This window comes from Heliangelus exortis, chromosome 20, assembly GCF_036169615.1.
Source record: "Heliangelus exortis chromosome 20, bHelExo1.hap1, whole genome shotgun sequence".
NCBI classification, from domain to species: Eukaryota; Metazoa; Chordata; class Aves; order Apodiformes; family Trochilidae; genus Heliangelus; species Heliangelus exortis.
In genome coordinates, this window is record NC_092441.1 from 3,406,129 (window position 1) to 3,432,082 (window position 25,954).

The 25,954-nt window shown below is 40.2% G+C and overlaps 2 protein-coding genes across 21 annotated transcripts in view; both read left to right on the forward strand.

Moving 5' to 3' along the window:
- Positions 1 to 953: 953 nt before the first annotated feature.
- Positions 954 to 12,102, forward strand: NOL11 (nucleolar protein 11). The gene is made up of 18 exons (XM_071764187.1): positions 954 to 1,148; positions 2,331 to 2,444; positions 3,168 to 3,224; positions 3,802 to 3,947; positions 4,216 to 4,273; positions 4,809 to 4,947; positions 5,340 to 5,537; positions 5,650 to 5,726; positions 6,490 to 6,613; positions 7,275 to 7,378; positions 7,648 to 7,704; positions 8,457 to 8,641; positions 8,867 to 8,992; positions 9,784 to 10,005; positions 10,509 to 10,587; positions 11,085 to 11,177; positions 11,434 to 11,541; positions 11,805 to 12,102. Exons 1-18 carry the CDS (start codon positions 999 to 1,001, stop codon positions 11,916 to 11,918), a joined length of 2,151 nt encoding a protein of 716 aa, XP_071620288.1. The 5' UTR covers positions 954 to 998; the 3' UTR covers positions 11,919 to 12,102.
- A 3,462-nt stretch (positions 12,103 to 15,564) lies between these two features.
- BPTF (bromodomain PHD finger transcription factor) overlaps positions 15,565 to 25,954 on the forward strand; it is a 49,520-nt gene continuing 39,130 nt past the window's right edge. For 18 of the 20 annotated variants that reach the window (XM_071764170.1, XM_071764181.1, XM_071764164.1 and 15 more), the window contains exon 1: positions 15,653 to 16,428. In XM_071764170.1, coding sequence (XP_071620271.1) covers positions 15,786 to 16,428 — 643 coding nt within the window. In that variant the 5' untranslated portion in view covers positions 15,653 to 15,785. Of the gene's footprint in view, positions 16,429 to 25,954 lie in introns of all 20 variants that reach the window. The other 2 variants (XM_071764167.1, XM_071764179.1) reach the window with 2 other exon arrangements.

Genomic DNA, 25,954 nt, shown 5'->3' on the forward strand with positions numbered 1-25,954 from the left:
TTCTACCCCCAGTTCTGCAAGTCACTTCCTCTAAATTACAAAGCAGGAAGAATTAGCTTTATATTAGCTTTATATTAGCGTTATTAGCTATGTATTAGCTTTATAAGCTTTGTAAGTGTATAACCACTTACAACACCACTAGGTTTTGTTGTGCCCCGGCTTTCTAAAGATTTTGTGCCCATCAACCTGGTGTTTAGCCCTTTCATTTGTAAATGACCACTGACGGGGAGGTTTTCCAGTAGAGAATTTAATCCTTTAAGCGGGGTTCTGCAGCCTGAGACCACTCCAGCCCTCTCGGAAGGTAAGGATGCTCCAGCCTTGCCTGCAAGGCTTCATTTTAGTGAGCAGAAATGTCACATGGGGGTGAACAGAAATTTCACATGGGCAATGCGAGGTTCTTTAAGCAGAGGGATCCATGCTCCCCAGGGATAAAGCTTTTCCAGCATCAGACACAGGGGACCCGCGGATCCGGTACAGAAATGCTCCCGCCCCTCGGTGACACCTGCGCCCAGGTGACACCTCCCCACCCAGCACCTGAGCACCCACAGGACCAGCTGTGTCGGAAATGCTGCGATGAATACGAAGCACACTGGGAACAGCTGAATCAAGGCAACCCTGAATTCCTGTGGATGTCGCGCTCCGCGATCGCTGTTCCCCGTTTATTTGACTTAAAACATTCGCAACGCGTCGAATTTTTACGCCTTTTGCCAAGGCGCGCGGGCAGAGCCTCCCCAACCCTTAGGGGAAGGGGCAGGGCCGGCAGCCGCGATGTGGCAGCTCACGGCCACACGATAGCAGCGCAACAAGTCGCGACATGAAGCTACCCCCTCTCTCCCCCGACACGGCAACTCCGCTCATCCCGGAAGCTCCCGAGCGCCTTCGTCTCTTTCCGCCGCTCCGGGCAGGTGCGCACGCGCAGTGACAGCGCCCCCCCTACTCCGGGTCACGTGTCCCCCTGCCCGCCGCGCCGCTCTCGCGTGAGGGGGCGGCTCCGCAAGATGGCGGCGCTGTGCGAGAGCTTCACGCTCTGCGGGTTGGGTCCCAGCGGCGGGGTCGGGCTCGGCGGCGGCCTCCTGGCTCTAGAACCGGGTCCGGACCCCGACCACGTCCTCCTCACCGACCGCGGCAGGACGGCCACGCTCTTCAAGGTAACCGCACTCACCTTTCCCCGACGCTCCGCCTCCGGGAGGGTCTCCGCGCAGCCCCTCGGGGCCGCTCTCTCCCTCTTGCCCCGGGCGGACTGTCCGGGGGGGGCCGTGCCCGGTTGTCACCGCGTCCCCGGGGCACCCACCTCTCACCAGGTCCTCGGTACACCCGCCTGTCACTGGGTCCCCTGCCCGCGTGTGTCCGCTCCCTGCCGGCCGCCATCCCGGGGGTGGAGGCAGCGACGGCCCGGGCGCCTCTGGCCCGGCCCCGGTTTCGGGCAGTGGGGCCCCGGCCCGGTCCGGTCCCGCTCACCTGCGTTCTGCCAGCGAGCTGGGTGTCCGGTTAGGAGGCTCCTTGCGTCTTATCCAGCTGCCAGTTTTGTGCCAGGTGCCAGTTTTGTGCCAGCTGCCTTCCTGTTGGCTGAAGAATGAAAAGTTTTTAGTTTGCAGCTCTTGAAACTTAAAGCGTGTTCCGGTGTCTTTTAATGTATGCAGAAATTTCCTAAAGCTCCTTATTATGATCTCCTGAAAATACCTGGGTTTATCTCTTTAATTGGCTTTCGTATTCACAGGGCTGGGGATTTTGTGTTGCTGGATTCATGGTACAGCCTCCTTAGGGTTACTTGGTCCCACTTGCCACGACAAGAACATAAATATGGTGGTAAAAGTGGTAAAAGTGGTCAAAGAATGTAGATCCCGGCTGAGGAGAGGGGGTAATCAGAGCAGCCAAATGTAAATCACACATAACACGAGCTTAGACAGGAAAATTTGTCACTCTTGGTCTCAATAACTGCACTGTAATAGGAAGATAAAAAGAGTGGTTCTGTGTCTGTGTCAGTAAAAGTGGCTTACACTAATTATTGAAAATAATATCCTCACTTTGGAAAAGCCATGCATCAACCTGTTCCAGGGCACAAGCCCACCCGACAGTTGCAGGTCAAAGATATTTCTTATGTGAAAAGAAATAGCTGATAATTAACGTAGAGTTCTTTCACTTGATTCTGAAATTTTTAGCCTTAAACTCACAAACAGCAAGGCTCAAGCACAAGTTCTGAATGTAGCAGTTTTAATATTCCTGTTCAAAACAGATGTGGCTGCCTTGCATCTCCTTTCTCTTGTGAGAGAAATCCCCAAAGTAAGCCAGGGTATATTTTCATCACAGTCTTTTTCTTTTGGCCTTTCTAGGTTTCAGATCAGAAGCCACTGGGTTGTTGGTCTGTCAAACATGGGCAGATTCTCACGTGTCCAGTTGTCTGCAACTTTGAAACTTGTGAATACATAGCTGTTCATGATGACAGGGTGAGTCCTTTATCTTTTCTTGAAGGAGAAAAAGATGTAGTGAGTCTTCTGAGTGAATGCAGGTGGGGAAGAAATTGGTGCTGCTAGATTTGTTTTGTTAATAAAAATGCACAGGGCTCTCTACTGCAGCTCAGGTCACCCCTGCTCTGTGAGAGGAGAGGGGTGTGTGGTTTGGCTGCTCTTGTTAGTGATGAGAAGATCATCTGTGTTGAGCAGGAATTATTCAGTGGCCTCTTAAAAACTGAAGTGTTCTCAGTGAAGAATGCCATGAGCATTTTCTGAGGATAAGCTGTTGCTCTTGCTGCAGACTGGTGGACACTTAAAACTGCACCATTTTTGTACCAGAATGGGTGAAAGAGTTCATACCTGTGACTTTGTTCTCAAATTCTACTGTTCAGCATTTCCTGTTTGTGTTCATGCTGTGTTTGCTCAGCACATGGTGAACCTTTGGATTTTTATTGTTGATGAAATACCTTTTCTTGTTCTTTGAACCATTCTCTTCTCCATCAGGCCCACCTGGATCTTAATCTGTCTCCATCACTTTCATCTACTTTCATTTAGAATTCTGCTCTGTCTTCTTCCTTAATTTTGCTTTTTCCTATCCTTTCTTTCCAATCCAAGATTTCAGAGCTTGGTTTGATGTGCAATTGCTGATATTTTGCATGCTGAGAAGTCCATATATTACTTTTTTATGGTGCTGAAAAATCAATTCTTCTCTTAAAGGTTTTAAGAATATGGAAGAACAAAGATATTAACTTGGACAAAGTATTTAAAGCAACGGTAAGTCTCTTACAGATGTTGATTTTTATGTTAAGTCCTGATGGAGGGAAGAGATGCTCATTTTCATGGTACTGCTAATGTAATATTTTAGCTGACCATTGTCTAAATTTGTTCTTCATGGTGTTGTGGAATATTGTAAGGAATCCACTTGGATTGAGAAACTTGATCATCAATATTTTACTCATCAAATTATTGATATTCCAAGCCCATAGTTTCAGAGGACTTTCTTTAAAGGTGGTGAATTATGTTCAGAGATAGATTTTTCTGTTCTGCTGGCAGATGTCTTCAACAGTGCTTGTTGTTATGCTATGTAGCAGTTGTTTGAACTCCTTATGTTTTTTTTCTGATGTGAGTCAGAATTGTGATGGTCATTTGTAACCTTTTCTGGCTTTTGATGGGCAGTGATTTGCATTACTCATAGCATTACAGAAAATCAGCAGCAACTAGGTGTATGTTATTAGGAATTGTGCAGGTTCATCATTGTTACTCATTTCAAGAAATAACTTGAAAAGGTCACAAAACTTTATTTTTAAGGTAATATGCTGAAGAACATAAAATTATTTTTTTTCCTGTGTAGCTTTCAGCTGATGTATACAGAATACATTCCCTACCCAATGGAGGGCCAGTGGTACTTTTCAAAGGAGGGGGTGCTCGAACTTTAGATGTCCTTTTGGAAGCCCCTCAGCAAGAAATTGAAAATGTTATCTCAGATGAAGTCATCCAGTAAGTGATACAACTTTATGAAGCTTCCTTCTTGTTCTGAGGGATTGACCATGACTGAAGTTGTTCCCTTTTTTGAGGGGCTAAGGGAGAAATCTGAAGGCTGCAATCTTGGGATTGGGTGTTTCTTTTCCCAACACATTGTTGTTAAAATCTTAAAATTATTTAGGCAAATATCCTGAAAATAAGAGGCTGCTTTTAAGGATTAATGATAAGCCTTTAGGTATAATCCTAGAATGTAGAAGACATTCATTCAGCTTTCTGGTTTTAGGTGGAGTGAAGCTTTTATGGAAGGTCAACAACCTGTCTTAATTTTTGCTACTGAGAAAGTAAGTTGAATCCTTTTTTTAAAAAACTTTCATAGCAGCAAATGTAAGTGCATTTTCTAAAATGTTCCATCTGTTTAATTGGATTTTAAGAACTTTTAATGAAATCATTATCTTTATTTAACCAGTATTTTGTATGTGTATTGTTTCTGGTACAGCAGTTTGATTGAAGCTGTGTTGCTTTCAGGACTGATTCTTAGAACTTCAGAGAACAATTAAGATTAAATGCAGATGATTATGTGACTCTTCATTGCCCTCAACACTTGCTTGTTGTGAAGAACTCATGTAATGGACTTAGGCTTTAAAAAATTACACATGAATCTATCTATTTAGATGCTTGCTCAATTAGTTGCATCAGACTAGAGTTTCCTTTACATGCTTGAGTCTGCAGACTGCTCTGGATTAGGCTGTATGTCCTATAAAAAACAAATTCCTACTTTTGATTAACATTGAGAGTTAAGCAGTACTAATATCTGAATTTCTTTTTTGTCTTCTTTGTGTAAATTAAAGGAAAACGTGATTTTCTGTTTTGTTGTAGGATGGGGATTTTTTTGTCTATATACAGAAGCCTAAGATGAAGAGTCTACACAAATACAAGCTTGAACAACAGGAATTGTCCAAGCCACTGAGTTTCACAGCATATGTCAAAAATCAAACTATCACACTTCTGTGTTTGTGTAAGTTATATTTTCTAACAGGATATAATAATAAAGCAAAGAATGGTATGAAAGGATATACAGTGTTGGTATTTATGAATTACTGTTTATTTTTAGCTCTTTAAACTTTATAAAGCAGCTAGTGGTAGAAGTAATAGTTAAATCTTCCTGGTGTTTTAATGGCTTCAAAGACTGACAGTTCCTAAATGTTCTGATTTGTACCTTGCAGATCTTGTGCAAGCTATACTTTTATCTTGCTTCTTTGCATCATAACATGTCCTTTCAATATCCTGTATTATTTCTTCCAGCACTCACTGGATTTTGTTCTCTTTGGGTGTCCTCTTGCTTTATCTCATGAAATAGTTTTTCCGTGAAAACAGATCATAAAATCATCATCACCTTTTTTTTAACAGATTCCAATGACTCTGTATACAAGGTTCTGATACCTCTGCAGAAAAACACTGAAGAGGAAGAGCAAATTTTGTCTAAGTCACTGCTAGTAAACCTTTCAGTGTCTGGAAGTGTTCTGAAAGGAACTTCTTTCGTTGTTCTTGATAAAGATCACATCGCAGTGTTAGGAAGTCTGGATGCATCTGGTAAAAAATCCAAAGGTAACTTGAAAAAACAGATTAAGATGTCTTAAGATCTGAGATTTCCTTAGGCAAAGAACTAAGCAGTCGTTGTAGCTTTTGGGGTTTGTAACATCTGTCTTATTTTCCCTAGAGTGCCTAACAATATGGAATACAAAATTCCAGACGTTGCAAACTTCAAAGCACCTGCCCCTGGGAACCAGTGGACAAGTAAGAGGAATTGTTAATTTGTGGTCCATAAACTTTTGGGATGCTGGCAGTGAAGAGACTTCAGAGTTCTGCTTCTTTCTGGAAGAGCAGTGAATGTCAACCACTGAAACAAAATTAATGTTGACCAGTTGATGAGTAAATGTTGTAGAATATTTAGTGGGACAAAGGTGGCTTATGACAATTCCTTAGATAATCAGTATTCTGATTATTGGCTGAGAATGACGTGGTTAATTAAACAGAAAACCCAGCCAGTGTCTATTAATTCAGACAATTTGCAATTGACTGCCTAAATGGGATCAATTAATGCTAAGTGAGCTGACACCTAATAAATATGAAGTAGTGAAACAGAGCAGCTGACATGGGGCTTTGAGCAGCCTGGTGAAGTGGAAGGAGTTCCTGCTCATGCAGGAGGGTTAGAACTAAGTGATCTTTAAGGCTCCTTCCAACTGAAACCATTTTGTGATGACAGTTTGTCATAAAACTGTACAAGAGGGAATTTAAAAACACATTATCCAGTGGAACACAGTCCCTTGTAGCTGTCACTGTATTTTGAGACATCCTTGGAAAATACTTAACACTTCTTTCTTCTTTATTTAAAATCCACAGTTAAGGAAGGTCTGCTAAAGTGTTAAACCCACCAAAATTATTAAAATAATCTGTTTGCTGATTCGTAATTGAATTTTGTAGTAAGGAGTTAAACATCAGGTTGTGCAGGAACACTCTGCTCATCATCTCATTAATGATATGTTTTAATATTTTGTAGTTGTGGTGTCATGAGGAAAAGTTTTTTTTTACTCATGGGAAAGTGCTAACAGTAATTATGTACAAGTGTGAAACATCATCCTTGGCAGCTGCTGTGGGAAAGCTCAAGGACAGTCAAGCCCCTGGTAAGAATTTTTATAATTACAGTGAAAAGATTTCATAAAAGGAAAACTCCTGAAATTGAATAAAATTATTTTAATACAGTCAATTCAAATCAATTGAATCTAAAGAGTTTGAAATAACCTAACACTGTATTCTGATCCTAGCTGTTAAATTTATTGTTCCTGAGAACACTAAAGCACACAAATATCTGAATTTATTGGGGCTTTGCTTTACCTGGGCTGTAATTCAGATCCTAGAATTACTGAAATTAGTGGAATGCTAGCTATAAATATTTAAAACAAAATAGAGTGCTGTCTCCTATACATTTTCAAAGAGTTTGTAATTAGAGGGAGCAATGTCAAAGCTTAGTTCATAAAATTTAGTTTAAAATTGTACTCTCATAATGTCTTTAATTTAGCATTGCACTGGTAAAATGTTGCAAGTACAATAAATGGTATAGTAATGTATTTCTCTTCCACTGAGATGCTAAGTGGAAAAAGAATATGCAAAAAGGGTCATAAAATTACTTACTGCTGAGATAAAACCAGAAACTTTCTTGGCATAAAATGACTTGGATTATACTTGAGAAAATACCTATTTGTATAAAAAGTTGATACAATATTCATACTTCAATAATTGGGCATGAAGTGTTACCTTCTAATAGCTTCATTTTTGTGTTCCCAGATTTGTCTTCATTTGTAAACTGGAATGCCCTGGGAGATGAAGAGCTGGTGGTTTCACTTCAGTCACAGCAACCTGTAGCCCTAGAACCTGAGTCCAAAATGACAGTAAGTTAGCATTAGGAGTATGTGAGGGGTTTGGTTTGTTTCTCTTCCCCATGCTGCTCCCTTCACTTTCAGGTGTAATCACAGAAGGAACTTTCACTTTGCACTTTTCACTCATTGTTTCTAGCACTGGTTTCTGGAATTGGATTACTTGGTTAGTAATGGTTATCTGCACAGCAGGTTCTTAGAGCCTGAAGTCCACAGTTACCTTGATCGAAATCCTTCAAATATACCAATTTTTTAGCTGAACTTTTTGTTGTTCTTTCTAATAGTTAAGATCAAAAAGGAGCAGTGTGTCTAAAGCTGGGCGGCTTGCACTAAAACTAAAAGTAAGTAAACCAATATCCTAAAGTAGTGGTTTAGACACTCAGAAAATTCTACTTTTCTCTTAAGCTATTATCTTTTTCCATGTCCTCTTGCACATATAAAACTGCCGTAAGAGTGAGTTTGAGGATATTACTGTATTTGTGCAAAAATAGTATTTGGGCATGGTGAAATTCAGGTTTTGTCATATGAGTGTGTTTGAGAACCATACAATACAGAGCTTATAATAGCAGAGTTCTGAAAACTTGTATGAATTTGTTCATTTTTAAATTACAATTTTCTCTTACAGAAGATAAGGTGGGAGGATGTTTCACCTGAACTCTCCTTTTTAAAGCTTTTTTTAGATTTTTATTTATGGCTTTAATTTCATTGAAGATATTTCAGATCTAGCAAGTTAGAATGCTAGGAATTCCACTGCAAATAAATAAGATGTTTAGCTCCTTTCTAAAACTTGTTGTGGTGCTTCAAGTCACACCTTTTCCTTTATGAACTTGCCTGTTATGGCTGGGCACCTTGGCAATGTCACTGAACTGAGAGGTGAATTATTGAAAGAAACTGTACCCAAATTCAGTGACCAGTTACCCTCCTTTGGCTCTTTCATGGTTGAGAGAGACTCCCAAAATGCAGAGTGGTGAGGGCTCTTATGTAAAATTTTTTAGCTTGAATATCAGAATTAAGGCTGTTTCTACTTGGTAACAGTACAAGTCTCAAATCTGTGCCTTGTACTTCTAAGCTACATGGTATTTGTAATTTTCAGGATGCTTCTCCATCTGTACTTGAAGATGAATTGAAAAAATTGATGTCAAAAGCACAGATGCCAGATTTACACGCCATCGTTGGATACGTAGTAACTGCCCTTATAAACAGATGTAAAGTTAATCCATATTACTACCCCAAAGATTTCCTGCTAGAGATAGTCCAAACCCAAGACTTGTCTTACAGGTGATGATTCTGAATTTTTTTAATTGTAAGGAGTAGTTGTAAAAATGTTTTTGTTTTGTTTTTTTTTAAAAAGTAGAAATTCCGTTCTTTGTAAAGCATTTTTGAATTATCAGCATTTACTGTCAAAGGTGCTTATGCTTATTTTCTGATGAAACTGACACTTGACAGATGGATGTTTTTCAGTGGGTGTGAACTGTGCAGCCTATTCTTTTCATATTGTTACAGTTTATGTCCAGATTTAATGGCTGTTGCTTTGGAGAAGAAAGATGTGTATCTCTTACAGCTCTGCTTACAACGGTTTCCAGATATTCCTGAAGAAATTACTTATGCTTGCTTGAAAGTGTTTTTAAGGTAAATTGGAATAAATTTTTTTTCCCTTCTTCACCAAAGCAAGCTGCTTAATAAAAAGCTGAGTGTTTCCAAGAATGGCTTTAATTTTATAGGTGACAGAATAAGACTGTGCATGATTTTTTCATTCTGAGTATGTTGCAGTGTTGCAGACTGAACTTTTTATAAGCTACGTGTTGCATATGTTAATTCTAAAGACTGGTAATTAAATAAAAATGCTTTTTTGCCATTTGGTAACACTGTTGGGTTGATAGGCACACAGTGGCACACACAGCTTTCTGTTGATGTTGTTACAGCTGTTTCCTCTGCAACAGATCTAATTGGGAGCTTACTTGGGGTAAGCAGCCCACCAAAAAGAAAAAAAAAAAAAAAAGAACAATCACCTCTTAAGTTTACAGCAGCAGTGGTTTTTATATCCTTAAAAGGATGATGTTTTAGGTAGGCACTGTATCTGAATGGCTTCCAGAGGAAAAAAAGTTTCTTTTTTTATTAGAAACTTTAGATTGTAACTGTCTTACAGACTGAAACAGTCCCCTAATGTCAGAATGCAGTAAGTGTCTTGAATAGCTTAGAACCTTTAAATCAGCCCACAACAGAATGTCTAATAATACAGGCCAAATTATTAGAAAATATTAACAGTTTTTTTCAAGGCCTTTATCCATTCTGCCATACTATATTTCAGTATATGGTTTTTATAGAAAGACTCAAAGAGTTCATAGTGTGTATTAATGTGGGGTTGGTAGCATTGCTGATTTTAAGGCTAGTAATTAAATGTCTGGAATTTTCTTTTACAGCATGAATGAAAACCATCTTAAAAACATAGATCTGGATCTGGACTCTGTAATCTGTTACGTTGATATTGAATTAAACAACAAAGAAGTTAAGACTGAAATTGTAGAGAATGGTTTCAGTACAGAGCTGGAACAAAACATCTTGGATACCAAAATCCCAAAGAAAACCCCTCTGGCAACTGAGGGTGAATTCTGCCCCGTTGGGCTGCGGAAGGCAGCACTGTTGTATCCTTTGTTTTGGTGAAGGAAAGTGCATTTTATGTGGTGTGAGTGCTTATAGTGCTTACTAAAACATCATCTGTCCTTGTTGAAAACATCTGAGAAGCTGAAGAACTTGTGATAGAAAGTTCTTACTCAGTAGAATTGTTTAGATTACAAATAGAATCAATTAACTTTTACAAGTCGTGTATTCCAATTTAAACTCATATTTCTGCAAACTGTAATAAAAATTTGTCTATTGAAGAGAAAATAGTATCAATGATTTGGACACTTGTATGTTGAAAACATGAGCCAATTACATATTTGCAGTAAAGAGAACCATTACAGCTAATTGTACTGTGATATTTCAGTTGCTGTATATATTCCATTATATAAATAAAGGAGATTCAAAAGCTGGGATAGGACCTATCTCAAAGAACCTAAAGAAATACTTCAGAATAGAATTCACCTCAGTTGGTAGCAACTAGTATTTTTTCCTGCAATTTTATTTCCTTAATTGTACTGCACAGAAATGCTGTTCTGCATTCAGCTTACAGTGAAACATTTCTTTTGCCTCATCTGAAAAACCTGCCAGCCAAGGAAGCTGTTGTAAGTATGTTAAAATTAAAGTTTAACCTCCCTTATTTTTCAGGGAGGAGTTTTTCAGTTGTGTATCAGAAACTTGCCACTGTTCCTGGAGTCTGAATCACAAACAAATGCATGAAAATGGAATTAAGATGCCTAATAAGATTTAATGTTAATGAATGCCATGCTTTTCCACATCTATGTGGAACTTCTATTAATTTTTGTAATTTTCTTGTTTTAGAAAACGTAGAGCCTGTGTCTGAATTAAATTGCACTGACACAATCACTGGAAGAATGATTACCCTGAATGTAACTTTATGCAGAATATTGCTGAGAATTTTCAAACATAAAGCTATAGATGGTATAGGACAACCATAAAAATTATTTTTAATGTGTATTATACAGGTATCTATGTTGCTTTAAAATAAAATTCCTTATGAGTATTACTGTGTGCAGGACAAAACTCCTTGGTCTGTTACATGTTTCTCCTTTTAAAAAATTTCTGATTCTTCTAATTTTAGCTGTTTCTGAGGTACTTATACTACCTGTACATGAAGTGCAGTGAAAAAATTAATACCACTCTTCCTGGAACACACTCTCCAACTGTAAATCAGGTGAGAAGCTGGTTTAAAAGTTGTACTTCCTTCAGTTTCTGTGCTGTGTAACTTTGTGTGAGTAGCTGCAAATACCCAAAATCAACTGAGTTCTGCATTCATTCTGCAAAGGATTGTCTATTAATATAACCTGCCTGAAGACAGATGTAACTTTTTACTACCATAAAATAAACATACTGCCTTAAAATAGGACAACCACACGTTTTTGCATTAGCAGTTAAAGTTTTAGAAAGCAAACTGTGCTATTTGTTTTCAGATCATGGATTGGATGTGCCTGTTGCTTGATGCACACTTCACAGTTATGGTGATGCTCCCAGAAGCAAAAGAATTGCTTTCAAGCCTGCATAAGTTTGTGAGAGCCCAAGTAAGTTATATCTTTTGAAATAACTATTGCTTTTAGGGTATTGGTGTTAAGAAGTGAGGACAGATAGCAAAAAAATAAGTAGTAAATCAAATAAGTTGTTCTCTCTATACTCCTTCCTGAGTATGGCAGTTGCTTCTCTTACTTTGGTTTCCAAAGGCTTTATATTTGGTTTAGTATCTGAAATCACAGACTGTTCCACAGTATAGTAATGTATGAAAAGAATTAAAAATTAATGAAAATAACTGTGTTTTCTTCTCCTTTAGGTACGATTCTACTCTGAACTCAACAAAATTGAGGAAAGTTTGCGAGAATTACAAAGACTTAACCACCAGAGAGACTTTCAGACATATTCTATTGAAGTGCTGGAACTTATTTGAATTTGAAGTGAATTTGAAATTATTTTTTATTGATTCCTTTTATGATGAGGATGTATTAGCACTCCATATTGGGGATGTGAAAGGTTGTTTTCTACACAGGAGGAGCACAGTCACTCTGTACCCATGTGGGAGTTGTAAATTTGAAACTCGTGTATTAAAAGCTCCCTTTTTGACTGGATAAGAAGCTGGATTCTTGCTTGTATTTTCATGTATAATTTCAATACATAACCATAAGAACATCCTAAAATGCCATGATGCTTGGCAAAGTAAGATGTGTGGTAAAACTTCAACAGATGTTTCATCAAATGAATTGACTTTTTTTATCCTACTTGCTTCTTTTTTACCCAAAGTCTGTGACTGGAGTTCTCTCCACTCTGCTGATGAGCTACAGATGAACTCATTTGAGTTTGTTTCTTTGATTTTTCTATTTTAACTTCTTCTTACTTTGTCCAAAGATGCCCTTGACATTTACAACTTAGCAGAGAAGGGAGTTTAGGTGTAGGTGTAGGATAGTTACCTATTTCACACTGCTTTTCCTCTCCTAGGTGTCATGGCCTCACAGCTTTTTAGGTGCTCTTTCATGCTTCCTTTTCCCATCCAACCAGGTCCTTTTATGCTGCTAATAAAAAAAAAAATAGGAGAGGGTTAATTGGCAGTTAGTATCTTGAATGACAATGAGATAAAGCTGTTTTGATGCATCTCATATTTGATAAGACCACCTGCATCCAGAAACTTCCTACGGTTAGGGTGAAGGAAGATGTGTACAGCAGGAAAGTCACTCTTTCTTTGAATGAAGAAGCAAAGTGCAGTTATTTAATAAAATGTCTTATTATGAACTGTATCTTGGAGGCTGCCATCAGCTGAAGATGACTTTTCTCAAGCAGAGAATGCTCTTCTAGAGCTCCTCTGTCCTGCAGACTGAGGTTACTGGATGAAGTTACTGGATTTCACCTGAATTAGCTGTACTTCTGCTCCAGAAATTTATGAAGTTTTAAGATGTGGAAAGTTAGATTCTGATTTTAAACACTAATCTCCCAAAATCATTATATACATTTGAAGCTTTTAGGTGAAGGGGAAACGTTCATGTAACAGATCCTTGAGCTGGATATTTACATTAAATGCCTAATACATGTTATGAAGTAATTTGGAGTGAAAGACTGGACAAAACCAGCTCAATAATTAAAGCAAGAGCATGTGCTCACTATTAATAATGCCATCCAGCTGTAGGTTCTTACAGGTAGGTTCTTGTACTGGTTTTTCCCTTACTCTTGGAGAAAGGAACAGATAAAAACAACAGCTTTGAACAACCAGGCTATTCATCTCCAAAGTGCCTTTTGAAGGGAGTCTTTTTCTCCATTTGTCTTGAGGATGGAGGCAGTGTAGGGCTGCCTACCTGAAATTCCTCTTCTGCTGTCTTCAGTTCCCTTCTGAATCTCCTCATTTAACTACACCAGTAGACCCAAAATAGGAACTTCAGCTTCCTGGTGGATATATGTTTTGTTCTAGAGAGTGAAGAGAGGTAGGCAAGGATAAATGGCTGATTTATATATTATACTGAGCTAAGCTTTGTGTTGGAAAGGACTAATTTATATTCCTGACTGAAAGCATAACTCATCCATTTCTCTACCAGTAAAAACTACAACTTTTGTGGTATTCAGTAAGCACTTCCACATCAACACCCTTAAGAGTTAAGGTACTCTGGTTCACAGTATTCAAAAGCAAATAGTTCTTGGCACCTTTGAGGTACAAGTACACAAAATCCATAGTGTTTTACAGATGTTAATGCCCTCAATGCAGCAGGCTCTGTGAACAGTAGTGCAGTAGATACACTAGATACCTGTGCTGGGTTCTTAGTGTATAGATGGCAGAATCAACAGGTGTTTTTTATCCAAGATCACAGAGGTAAATAGAGAAATAACCTACCTCAAAGTGGGTATTTGTGTACTTACTACAACTTTGCCACCTTATAAGAGGTTGCAAAACCTAGCCTGACGTAAGCAATCTAAAGGTAACTTTGAAAGATTCAGAACATAAATTGAGTGTAAAAGTGTAAATGGGGTTAGGCAATGTTGTCTATGCTGTTGCTGTGTCTCTGGTACTGTGTAAAGTGGCTCTGAGCCTAGGCAGCTGCACCAAGGAATATAAAAGAGATACAGATAACAAGGCTGGAGACGTGAGAACAAATTGGGCTAAACCCTGCAGCAGGCTGCCATTGTGACATTGTTGCATAGTTGACACTGCAGCAGGTTTGTGGGTTTAATGAGGTTCTCAGCCTGAGCAACAAGTTAATGAACAAAAGGCACTTATATGACTATAGAAGAATGCAAATTAAATTACATGTTGGACATAGAGCTGGCATGCTTAGGGCATGACCACCATTGGGTTTTACATCACACAGAAGCATAAGCAAGAGAAAATGAAAACGCACACACATTTATTTGTTAATGACAAAGCTACAGCTTCCCCGGGTTCCCAAAGCTGTGTAGATGTTGCAATGAAAAGAGTTCTGGTCCCAGGAAATTAAAGACGTATGTGCCTTAGCTGGCTTTCAATGTGTACTGCCTTTGCTCTGGAAACTTGATACCCTGGGTTGGAGTGGTGGCATGAGAAAGCCAACAGTGCAATTGGATTATGAAGATTTTTAGTCCTTTGGGGCCGCTGTCAAAGGGGAAAATGAGAGAAGACAAAATAGATGAGGCCCATCTCTCGTTTCGCAGTGCTCCGGAGAACTGCAGAGGCAGCAGTTCACAGAAAGTAGACGGACAAAAATGCACACGGCGGGGCCCTATGTCATCTCCTCAGTCTATTTAATTTACACCGACCCCGGCTAGGTAATGGTGAGCTGCAAGAGGGTTTTAATTTCTGCATCGTGGGTGAAGACTGAAAACACGGCAAGAGATGAATACGGCGGCGGCCCAGGGGGTGAAGGGGGGGAGCGGCCGCCGCCTCAGCGCGGTGAAGGCGGGAAACGGCTCCTGAGGGGAGACCCGGTGGTTCTAGTTGCGGCTGGGGGTGAAAGAGCCCCGTGAGGAGGGAAGGGCAGAAACCGTCGCCTACCTGAGGTCACAGCTGTCCCCTGCAGGGGTGTGCGACCGGCCGAAGCCGTGGAGCTGAGGGGTGGCAGCCCGGGGGGCTCCCTTTGGGGCGCGGGTCGAGCTGTGGGAGAGAGGACCTGTAACAAAGCGTCGCTACTCAGGTGTGAGGAGACGGTGAGTCCGAGAGAGGGAATGAGGGGCCGGTGGCCGACGGGACAGCTTCACCCATCATCGGGGGAGCGCGGCGAGGCGTCCCGGGAGCGCCCGGCGCTGGGGCTGAGGGGAACCTCGAGGTGGGCGACGGTGGCGGGGCAGCGTCTCGTGACAGCCGCCGGTGAGTTGGGGTAGTGACATACTGTGTATCGGTAGAAGGGAAGGCGGCTCGGGGAGCGCGGAGGACACGGCGGAGGGGCCGGGGTCGGTGAGGGCGGCGGGGGCTGCCCTGAGGGGCGCGGAGCCGCCCGCCCCTGCGCGCCGGCTCCAACATGGCTGAGGCGGGCGGCGGCGGCGGCGCCCCCTAGCGGCGGCTGGCGGGCGCGGGTGGTCACGTGGGGCGCTCGGGGCCTGGTGCCGCCGCCGCTTCCCCCAGTCAGAGCGGAGCGAGCTGAGGCAGAGACGAAGAAACAAGATGGCGGCCGGTGGCGATCCGGAGCGGGACGCCGGCAATTCGGATTGAGCCCTCGGCCCTCACAGCTCGGCGGCCCCCCTTCCCCGGCCCGGAACCCTCGCAGGGGGGGGGAGCTTCCCTGTAGCCGCCTGTCCGGACTCCGAGCGCCCTCCCGAGCCTTCCTTCCCCCCCCCTCCCTTCCCCCCTCTCGGCCAGCGCCCAGAGATGCGGGGCCGGCGAGGCAGGCCGCCCAAGCAGCAGCAGCCGGCGGCGGCCACCGCTCAGGCGAGCTCCCCGGCTCCGCCCGTCCCGGCGGGCCCCATCGGGGGGCTGAGGTCCCGGCAGCGGGGCAGCAGCCGCGGCAGGTGGGCGACCTCGGCCCAGGCGGAGACGGCGGGGCCCAAGCAGAAGGGAGCCGGGGCTGCCCAGGCCTCTTCCCCCGCCGCCGCCGCCTCCCCCAGGGGGGGCAGCAAGAGGAAGGGAGGCAGCGGCAGCAGCAGCACCCCTGGTGGGGGAGGCAGCAGCGGTAAGGGTAGGGGCAGGGCTGGGGCTGGAGGATCAGGGGGAGGAGGCGGAGGAGGCAGCTGCAACAGCCAAGGCAGGGCTGCCTCGTCCAGGAGGAGCATCAGCAAAGTGGTGTACGATGATCATGAGAGTGAAGAGGAGGAGGAGAGCATGGTGTCCGAGGAGGAAGAGGAGGGAGACCCCGAGGATAACCAGGACTCCGAGGAGGAAGAAGAGGAGGAGATAATGGAGGAGGAGGACGACGACGACTCTGACTACCCTGAAGAGATGGAGGATGAAGACGATGCCAGTTATTGCACTGAGAGCAGCTTCAGGAGCCACAGCACCTACAGCAGCACCCCAGGTAGAGCGTCAGTGGGATGAACTAAAACGAGTCGAGGGCACCCCACATGTTCCCTCTTAGGTTTGCAAATACGGTCCGCACGCATTCTTCCTCTCGTGCGTGTATTTAAGGGTTGCCTGAAAGCACTCGCAGGGAGAGAGGGGTATGCAAATTAACGACTGGCAACCCCACGGATGCAGGGAACATTAGAAGATGCTTACAAACACATGCACTGAGCGGAGGGAGGGAGGGCAGTACCTGCTTTATCGAGGGGATGCTTTGCAAATTTGCATGGGGATTCTGGTGACTGCAGAGGTGCATGATATACCAGAACATGTTGCAAACAATGTCACAAGTGTAGGGAGCGTTCACTTTAGCAATTAAAAGCCAGGGAAAAGAAATGCATGCCTTACAAAGAGGTCCTTTCAAATATGTACAGGAAAAGATGGCTTGTGCTTGCAAATATAACTTGATGTTAAAAGGAGAGGAAGCACATGCAACGTGAAGTGGCTTAAAAAAACAAAAACAACAAAAAACCAATAACCGTAAGCACTGAAAAATTCCAGCTTCTTAAAATAAGAGATATAACTGGATCCAGCATGTACTGGCTTTAAGACAAAACTAGCTTTCTAAGGAGGGAAATGAGGTGCATTGTTCAAAATGGAGATTGCATTGTTATAGTTTGGGGAAAAGTGCACAGGGCCTCATTGGAAGGGTGTAAACCTAGTTTTAGTTAAACATAAAGATTAAAAAGGTGGAGGTTGAGTCAAAAGTGTTGGGTTTAAATGCTGTATTTAATTTCAGATATGGCAACTTTTAAAACTCGTGTTGGTGTCAAAACTCGTTAAACATCATTGTGATTTTTTTTTTCTTTTTGATCTCCAGTGGCAAATTTGGGCTCAATTTTTTAAGGCCTGCACTTCTGTTTGTCCTTAATTAGTTCCTTAACTATGTGGGTTTCAAGCTTCAAAAATTCTTAATCTAAACTTAAGAACTTTGGATTTATTTGAATTCATTCCAGAATGGAGTTCAACCTTAGGATTATTTTTTTTTCTTGAAGTCTGACTGGTTAAACTTAGGGATAACCTAGGAGTGTTTCTGAGTTGGGCTATGGGATAAGATACACTGCTGTTGTACAAGTATTTGTGGAAGGTGGAAGGAACAGGTTGTTGGTGCAAATGCACTGCATTTTAATTAAAAAAGGAGTGAACTGTTTGAGTTCTTAGCTGTCAACTTTTAAAAGAGGGAAGTACTGGCCAATAAATGTGTCATGTTTTTATTTTGGTGAGTTAATAGTATCAGCTCATTATGTGACTTCATAATGGTCTTTTAAAAGCCTCTGTGTCTTTTTAAAAAAATCTTCATCCACATGCTCAGGATCCTAAACGAATCAAAATAAGCACATATAGTACTAAATTAATTTAATTTAGAGTTTGATTGGGTTTTTTTCAAGGTGCTAGTTTACCTGTTGCAGGGATGTCCTTCAATCAAATTGAAATTTTTAAATATTTATTACTTTAAAGATTGAAGTCTCACCTGACAGAAGAAAAATATTCTGAAGTACTCTTGACTTTTATTTTTTCATTTTCCACTTAGTTGTGGTAACTTCAATTTTTTTCATTTTTTAGGGGGTACTGTTTTCAGGGAAAGAGTATTTTAGTGATTTGAATTGGCTAGGTTAGGAAATCTATTTTTTACATGCTCATTTTTACATGCTCATTTTTACATGCTCATTTTTACATGCTCATTTTTTACATGCTCATTTTTTACATGCTCATTTTTACATGCTCATTACATGAGCATCCAGGTCTAAAATGAGCTCTTCAGAGTATGGGTGTATTCAGTTTTTGAAACATACTTAAGTATTTTGGCAAATAACAAGATACCTCTGTGCATTGTTGTGCAAGCATGGACAGGTTTTATGTGATATTTAGGAGTATCAGAAACCATTTTGATAATTTAGGTGTCTGTTTCTCACTTGGTCAGGGTAACCAGTCAACTTTATTTTAAGATAAGTTAAATTGTTGTAAGCGTTTTTATTCTTATGTGATATATTTATAAAAAAATAATGAATCTGTGATAGTTAAAACATCTGTGTTGTTATTCTGGCAGTTTACTGGCAGCTCTCATTAGTTCAGTATTTGCCTAAAGGTTTGTCTCCCACACATGCTGATGCCCTTTTGCAAAGCAAGAGGGAACTTTTCATTCCCTCAGCTCAGTCTGTGTCTTGTTTTGCTGAACAAAGCTCTACGATGTGGGCACTACTGAAATCTTATTCTTATCATAACCAGGAAGGGATGTGTGACATGAAACAGCATTAATAGTTAAGGAGAAGCTTCATTTAGCCTCAATATCTCTTTATTTACCAGTGGCCAGCACCCAGGGATGTGTCTGCAGAGTTCCTCCCTGAGCTCCAGTGCTCTTTGACTCAGGTGCATGCTGAGCCAGCATTATCTTGAGCTGTGTTTAGATACGGGGTTTTTTTCTTTCGTATAATTGTCTTCCAACCAGACAAATTGCAATGTACAGTGACAAAGTTCCTGTGGTTAACTGGAGGGCTTGAAGGAGTGTCTCCTGCATTGTTTTAAACTGGCCCCTGACAGGATCCTGCGGTGCCCCCTGGGTTTTTTCTGCTTGAAGTGATGAACGATCCTTCTCTATTTATTTGCCTTCCGTGGTGTGCAGCCTGAATTACTGCCACTTTCAGGATGCAGTCGTAGTGGCTGAAGAGTTTATTTCTTGAGAGTAGAATGCTGAAAAATTGCACTCCCAACCATAGTCTTCTGCCAACCAGGATTTTACACGTCACACCCCATTTCAGGGGGTGACAGACTTTTTACAGTGTTTTCATACTTAGGTTGAACAATGACTTAAAAGATCACCGTGCAGTGTGTCTAGCCAAGAAAGGCTCAAATTTTGTACTGTGCTGGGGAGCTGACAGAATATCTTGAACTTGGATGCAGGTGTACATTTTTCACCATGTTAAAGTATATGTGCTTTACTATGTATCAAAGTGTTTAAAGAAGCAAAATTTTAGGAGTGATAAAATGTCTTTGACATAACAGTATTGGTACAGCTTATTGTGTGACATTTATCATTGCTTTTTCTGCTGGGTGGACTTTTGGTAGAGGAATTTTGTGTGTGTGTGTGTTATGTCCCTTCTCTCTTATCCTTCCCAGAAAGTAGATTTATTTTTAGGATGTGTATCCTCTGTATTTTGTATCACTAAAGGTTTTTGCAGTTACACGTTCTTCTTTAGGCTTGTCATAATGCAGTTATAGATACCAAGTTTTTCTTTCATATGTTTCATAATTTTAAAATAAGGGTTTACTCTAGGTGCCTGTAAATCCATTTCTTGATTTGTTTCTTGATTTTCTTCCTTGAAAATTAGGTTTAGGAAGAGCTAAATACCTAGATTTTTGGCTGAGATGTTAATATCGTCTGAAAGGGGAGTTGCCGACCCAAAGATTTGTCTTAAAATACATTAAATAAAATTCCTAGATGGATTTTGCTAGTCTGAGCACTTTCAGTGATTGACCATCACTTCCTTTAACCAGTTACCTCACCAGTGTGCTTTTATCTTCAGGGTGAAAGAATTTAATTGGTACCAAAGTGCTGGATTTTTGTGTCTGCAGTAATTTTATATCTTAACACATTTTCATGCTGTTGAAGTAGAGACATTGAGATATGACAGTGAGATATGCAGCCTCTTTTGTCTGTCAGGTGAAAAGATTTACCAGCTTCCCAAACATCTTGCTTAGGGTACCCTGTTCTCTAAATTAGATCTGGCATGCTCTTGTTTTACCATTTTGTAATCTGAACTTTGATTTGTACTCTAGAGGAACTATCACTCGTTCATCATGCCAGGCATGGAAAGTACAAGGGGAGTCCTAGCACAGAAATTGTGTAGAAGGCCAGACAGTAAATCTTTGGCTGATTCTGTTGTATTGACATGCAAATTTGCAGTTTATCTGAAGAGAACATTAGTGCCTCTGCCATCAGAGAATGTTTGTTACAAAAGGCAGAATAATTTGAAGTACTGCAGGTGAGTTTATTGTGCAAACTTTTTTTATAGGTCTGCAGTGAAATTCCATAGCTTATGATTGTATTGCATAGAACTGGTGAAGGGTGAATAAATGTGGATTTTAGTAGATTGGGGGTAGCTTATATTCCTGGCTCCTACTGAGAGCGTCCTGATGGCTGTAATGTTGAGAAATTCTTAGTATAAAATTAGTAGAGAACCCCAGTTTGATTTAGAATTGTGCTACTGACAGACATAAAAGCTGAAAAAATAAACAGCAAAGTTTTAAAACAGACCTAGTTTTTTACAGAGCAAGGCAGTCCTCAAACTTAGAGACATGTGTTGAGGATTTCTGTGATATGAGTGCCTTCAGGAAGCTTCCTTCAGGATCCAGTCTGGTAAATGGTTATTTTTTCATCTGTACTTAAACTTCCAAAGCTTTTGTGGTGTTTGGAATGTGTAATTTTTAATGTTGGTTTAGTTTTTAAGTCTCTCTGGTTTGTGATTGGTTGTTTGGATTTTTTTTTTTTTTTCTTTTTCCCAGGAAAATAAAATGCATTTGGGTTAGGTCTGATTGTTGCAGAGTAGTATTCAAATTGGAGCTGAATTTACAAGTAGTTAAGCATGCATTTTAGTCTTTCAGAATTTTTTTCTGGAAGAGATTGACTTGAGAATATTAGAAACGTGCTTACTGTCAGGTTGGCATTTTTAGAGGGTAAAAAGTCTTTTATTTAAGTCAAAGCCTTTAATTTTGGCCCATCCCAAGGAAAGGATTTAGATTTTTCTATTTTAGTACTGCTTTTCATAATATATTCTTATTTGATGTTAAACTGATTCATTTTACTGCTTTTTCTTCTTTGGTGCAAGCTGAGCAAGTGCTCTCTCAAGAGCTTGACTTTTAATTAAGGAACCAGTTTGGACACTGCTGTGACAAAACATGTAGCTATATGCCACATGTCTAGTTTGAGGGGAAAAAAAAAAAAACAAACCACCACCAAAATTATTCTCTTCTGATTTTTCATCAACTGTTTTCACTTTTCTCAGTGATACAACAAGAACTTGTGTGTTGCTGTATATTCTCATTTGAAACTTGCCTGTTGCAAAGTAGTAATAGGGGACAGCAAATGTCTGATTTATGGATCTTTATTAGAACCAAACAGAAATAGGGCAGTCTTAGTGAGTTTAGGAGGGTATTCAAAACCAAAATTTCCAGGAGGGTGGGAAATGAATAGAGCATCTTCTCTAAGGACTGCTTGTGCTTCCAGGATATTATAGAACTGCCAGTTGATCTTTATGTTGAGGAGTTTCTGTAGTGACTCATGATCTGGAAAACAAAACCAACCCAGTTCTGTTTTACTAAAGATGGAATTCTGTGTAATAGTAGTGTAGTTTGACTTGATTTGTGGAACTTGAAGCCAAAAATTATCTCTTCCTGGGGAAAAATTTAAAGTCTTTGTAGAGTCTGCCTGTGGGGGGTGTTCTATATATTTTTCCCCCCTTCCTGTGACAGATGACTGAAGTATTTGAAACTCTTTGATCTGTCTTGCCACTGCAACTGTGAATTCTAAGTGGGAGCCTTAGTGCCCAAGTGCTGAGAAATTATGAGGAAGGGAAAGTTTTCAGAGAACAGAAATGAGACCAGTTGTGAGCTTTCTATCCAAGAAATGCTGGAAGCAGTGTTTATTTTTTAGCTCATACCTGTGTAGCTACCCTTCACCCTATTTAAACAAGATGTGGTTTCTGGCAGAATATTTATTATGTAGGAATATTTATTATGTAGGACCTCCATCCACAGATCCAGTACTTGAAATATGTTGGGCCAAAAGGCTGTGTTTGCTGTACATCTGGAGTGCAGTAACAGAAGTGAGACAAGGCAAAACTTGATTTTCGTGATTATTATTTACAAGTAAACAAATAAAGCAAGGGTTGGGTGTTTTTTAAGTGCTTCAGTTAATTCTGGTTTGGGATGCTCAGCCTGTTACTTCAGTAACTTCATTCTATTTCAGATATCATTAGTGCTTGCTTAAATATTTGTAATATAAATTATTTTAATAGATTATAGTAAGCATAGACTATAATTATCAATATCTATAATTAAATGTGCCATGTGAATAAAATTGTTTACTCTTTAATCTTAATTACAGGCAGCTCTTCAACTAGAGAATTCAAAATAGGGAGAGGCAACCATTGCAGACTACTTCATCACTTTTGGAGACAACTAGTGAAGGAATGCCATATAAAAGAAGCTTATTCTAGATAGAAGTAGAATGCTGAGACTCAAGATGATCTGGATCCTGTAATAGTCCAGTCGTGGCAGCAGGAGGCCATTGGCAGATCAATTTATCCTTCCAAGTAAAGCTATGGAATTTAAATGACATTTTCTCTCTGTGCTGGCTCAGACTTGAAGGTGGAATTTGACTCAGGGATTTGGTTAATATGCAGAAGCAATATTAGAAGTATACAATTTACATGCAATAAAATGAGCCTATTTGGGGGAAATTGCAGTGTGAGTAAAGAGTTTCTTTAACTGAGAGTTAACATCTAGATTCAGTATAAAGTTTTGTCAGTCAGGTGGTGGTGGTGCCTAAAGCAGAAGAACTTCTGCTGTTACACCTGCTGTGGAATCCTCTTTATTTTTTGTTTTAGACAAAGTAGTACATTCTGCATTTTCTGCTTAAACCAAAAAACTTGCTACTACAGGAGGAGCTATCCACAAATGGGAAATTATTCATGGCAAATCATAAAAATCCAAAGTTATTTAAACTATACCAAGATAAATTGGAAAATAATTAAAGATAGTAGGTGGTGTGGAAACAAAGTTAACAAAGTTAAGGAAAGAGAGCAACAGTGTAATTCTGTTTCTTGCTCAGTGTGGTCGTAGCACTGAATTTGTTACCTTATTTCACTTCCATGCAGTATTTTAAATACATAATAATGTAATGCCTGTATGTAGTGACCCAAATAAAAATAAATGCTATTATGTAATTATCAGTTGTGTGGCCTACACAAGCTTGCAACTCTCTCTCTGAAATATTTAAATTGAGGTCATTGAATTAATTATTTGTAAATCAATTTAATTAAATTTCAATTAACACTTTTTCTCACAGGTAGAACTCAAAATTCCCCATGGAGGGCAAAATCCATGATGACTGACAACAATTAAAAAAAAAAAAAAAAAGTTGTCATCAAATTCTAGGCTCTCTAGAATAATTAAAAGTAAAATAAAATAAATTTGGCATGCAAATGTTTAAAGAACCCAGAGTTGGGTTTTTTGGTTTTTGTGTGTGAGTCTGCCAGTGAATGTCAGAGTCAAGCATTGGATCATTTTCCTTATGGAAAACAGAAGATCTTCCTTGAAAGTGAAGAGCTTGAGAAGTTGGATATGTGTATTGTAGGAAAGCTTTTTTTCAAAAATTTGAGGGGTCTTTTTTGTGTACATGAAGAACAGTTGGGTAAACCTGAACTGTGATCTTCAGACACCTTCACAGAGGCTGAAACTGCTTCTGAGTAGTGTGAGCTGTATGGGATGTCAGAACACTGCAGATAATTAGCAATGAAGAAATTGCTGTTACCAGAATCACAAACAATCCTAGAATCCATATTTGGAGTTCAGAACTGCCTTTCTTCAGCTGTCTGAGCTGGTGGCAAGGGAGGGGGTTACCCACCCAACCAGCAGGATACAGACATTTAATCTCAAACAGAGAGCACTTTAACATCACTATATCATATTCCATTGGCCTACACTTTTAATTTCAGTTTTTAAACTGAAAAATGTCACTTAAAATGCTTCAGGATTTATGGGCACTTTGGCAGAGAGTGGCTATTTTATGGAAATCAGGCTGTTGGGTTTTGTTCCTTGGGTTGTTGTTTGTTTTTTTTTTTAAAGCACCTGCAGTGTTTCTTGAGATTGCAGCTTATGCATGAAACAGTAATACATGTAAGCACACAAACTGCTGAATTTCCAAATCACAGTTTGTGATTCATTCTGGTTTATCTTTGTCTGAAGTTGCCTAGGGTATTTTTGCCTACTGATTAATTTTGGTAAAACCAGGGGGATTATTCTTGCTGCTTGCTTTCTTGGATGGCTGTTTCTTTTATGGCTGTACTGTGTGACAGACTTTTTTTCTGCTGTAGTTGCAAACACTTGGGAAGAATCTAGTTTATAGTTTTGCCAGTTTTGGGGGGTATTTGAACTGTATAAAAACCATTAGTGATGTCAGAATACCTGTTCTCCATTGTTGTCCTGCCCAACTAAGATTGGTCCTACACCATCCTGCAATTTTAAAGGAAGCTTCAGGACCCTCAAGTAATTTGTGATTGTGCACTTGGGTGTGTTTTCCTTTGGCATCTTTTAGGTAAACCAACTCTGGTTTGTGCATATATGATTTTGCACCATAGAAAAGTTTGGTTTAATTTGGATATTTCTTGCTTTGTGCCTGGCTGTGAAACTCCTGTGTTTCTGTGTATTTGCCATGATTAAAGATTTTCCACTGATTTGTGAAGAAGCATATTGGAAGACAGTCATGCAAGCATTCTTTCATTTTCCACAGGCAGAACTCAAACTTAACTAAACTTGGGAATCTATTTTTATCCTCAGATGATGTTGACCCATTACTTCTGTAATGGAAACATCTGGCAGTTCATCTTCTATATTGTTTCAGTGTCTAATTTGTTGCATAAGATTTCATTCTTTAAAGCTGGAGAGGCAGAGGTGTATCTGGTGCCATCTTGCCATGCTAGGTCAATGACTGAATTATTTTCTTCTGGAATCATTTGGCAAACTGTCTATTATACATCAAGATGTTCCTTAAAGGTAGCTTTTCTTTTTGGTAACTTTTTTCCTTTTCAACACATTTAAGTTTTAATGGTGGTGTATTCAGATTCAGTAGGCTACCTGCCTGCCTCAGCAAGTCTTTCTTTTTCCCACCCCACTCTCCATTAGATTAATTTCTTGTATTTATGGGAATATTGGAGGGAGTAGGATGAGTTCAACAGCTGTCACAGAGAACCATTTCCTCTTGATGGTGGAACTTACTGCATCTCTTAATTTTTCAACCAGATGGGGGGGTGAAGGTGTCACAGAATTTGATTGAGAAATTATTATATTTAAAAAATATGAAGTTTAAGATTCTACAGTCTTGGTTGTGTCACTCTGAAGTCTCAGATCATACAGTGTCACTTTGAAAAAAAAGTGTGCATATGGAATTCCTGTTCTGGACAAGTTCATTTTTCCCTTGGCTTTTCTCTGTGAATAAAATACATCCTGCTGACCACTTCTGTGTTGGCCAGAATCTTAGTATGTTTACCAGAGGATTTAAGAGTGGTTTCTATATCAGTTCTTGGGTTAACACTAAGATAATAGTTTTATGATTCATTTATGAGATTTTTCACTAAACTTGATCTTTAGATTATTTTGTTGTTGTTTTGTTAAAGGGGGTAGGTTTAATGAGTGCATCCTAAAGCTTCAACTGATAGCTATAAAAAAAGCTGAACACTTCTTTGTTGCTTTGATAGGTTGAAATATTT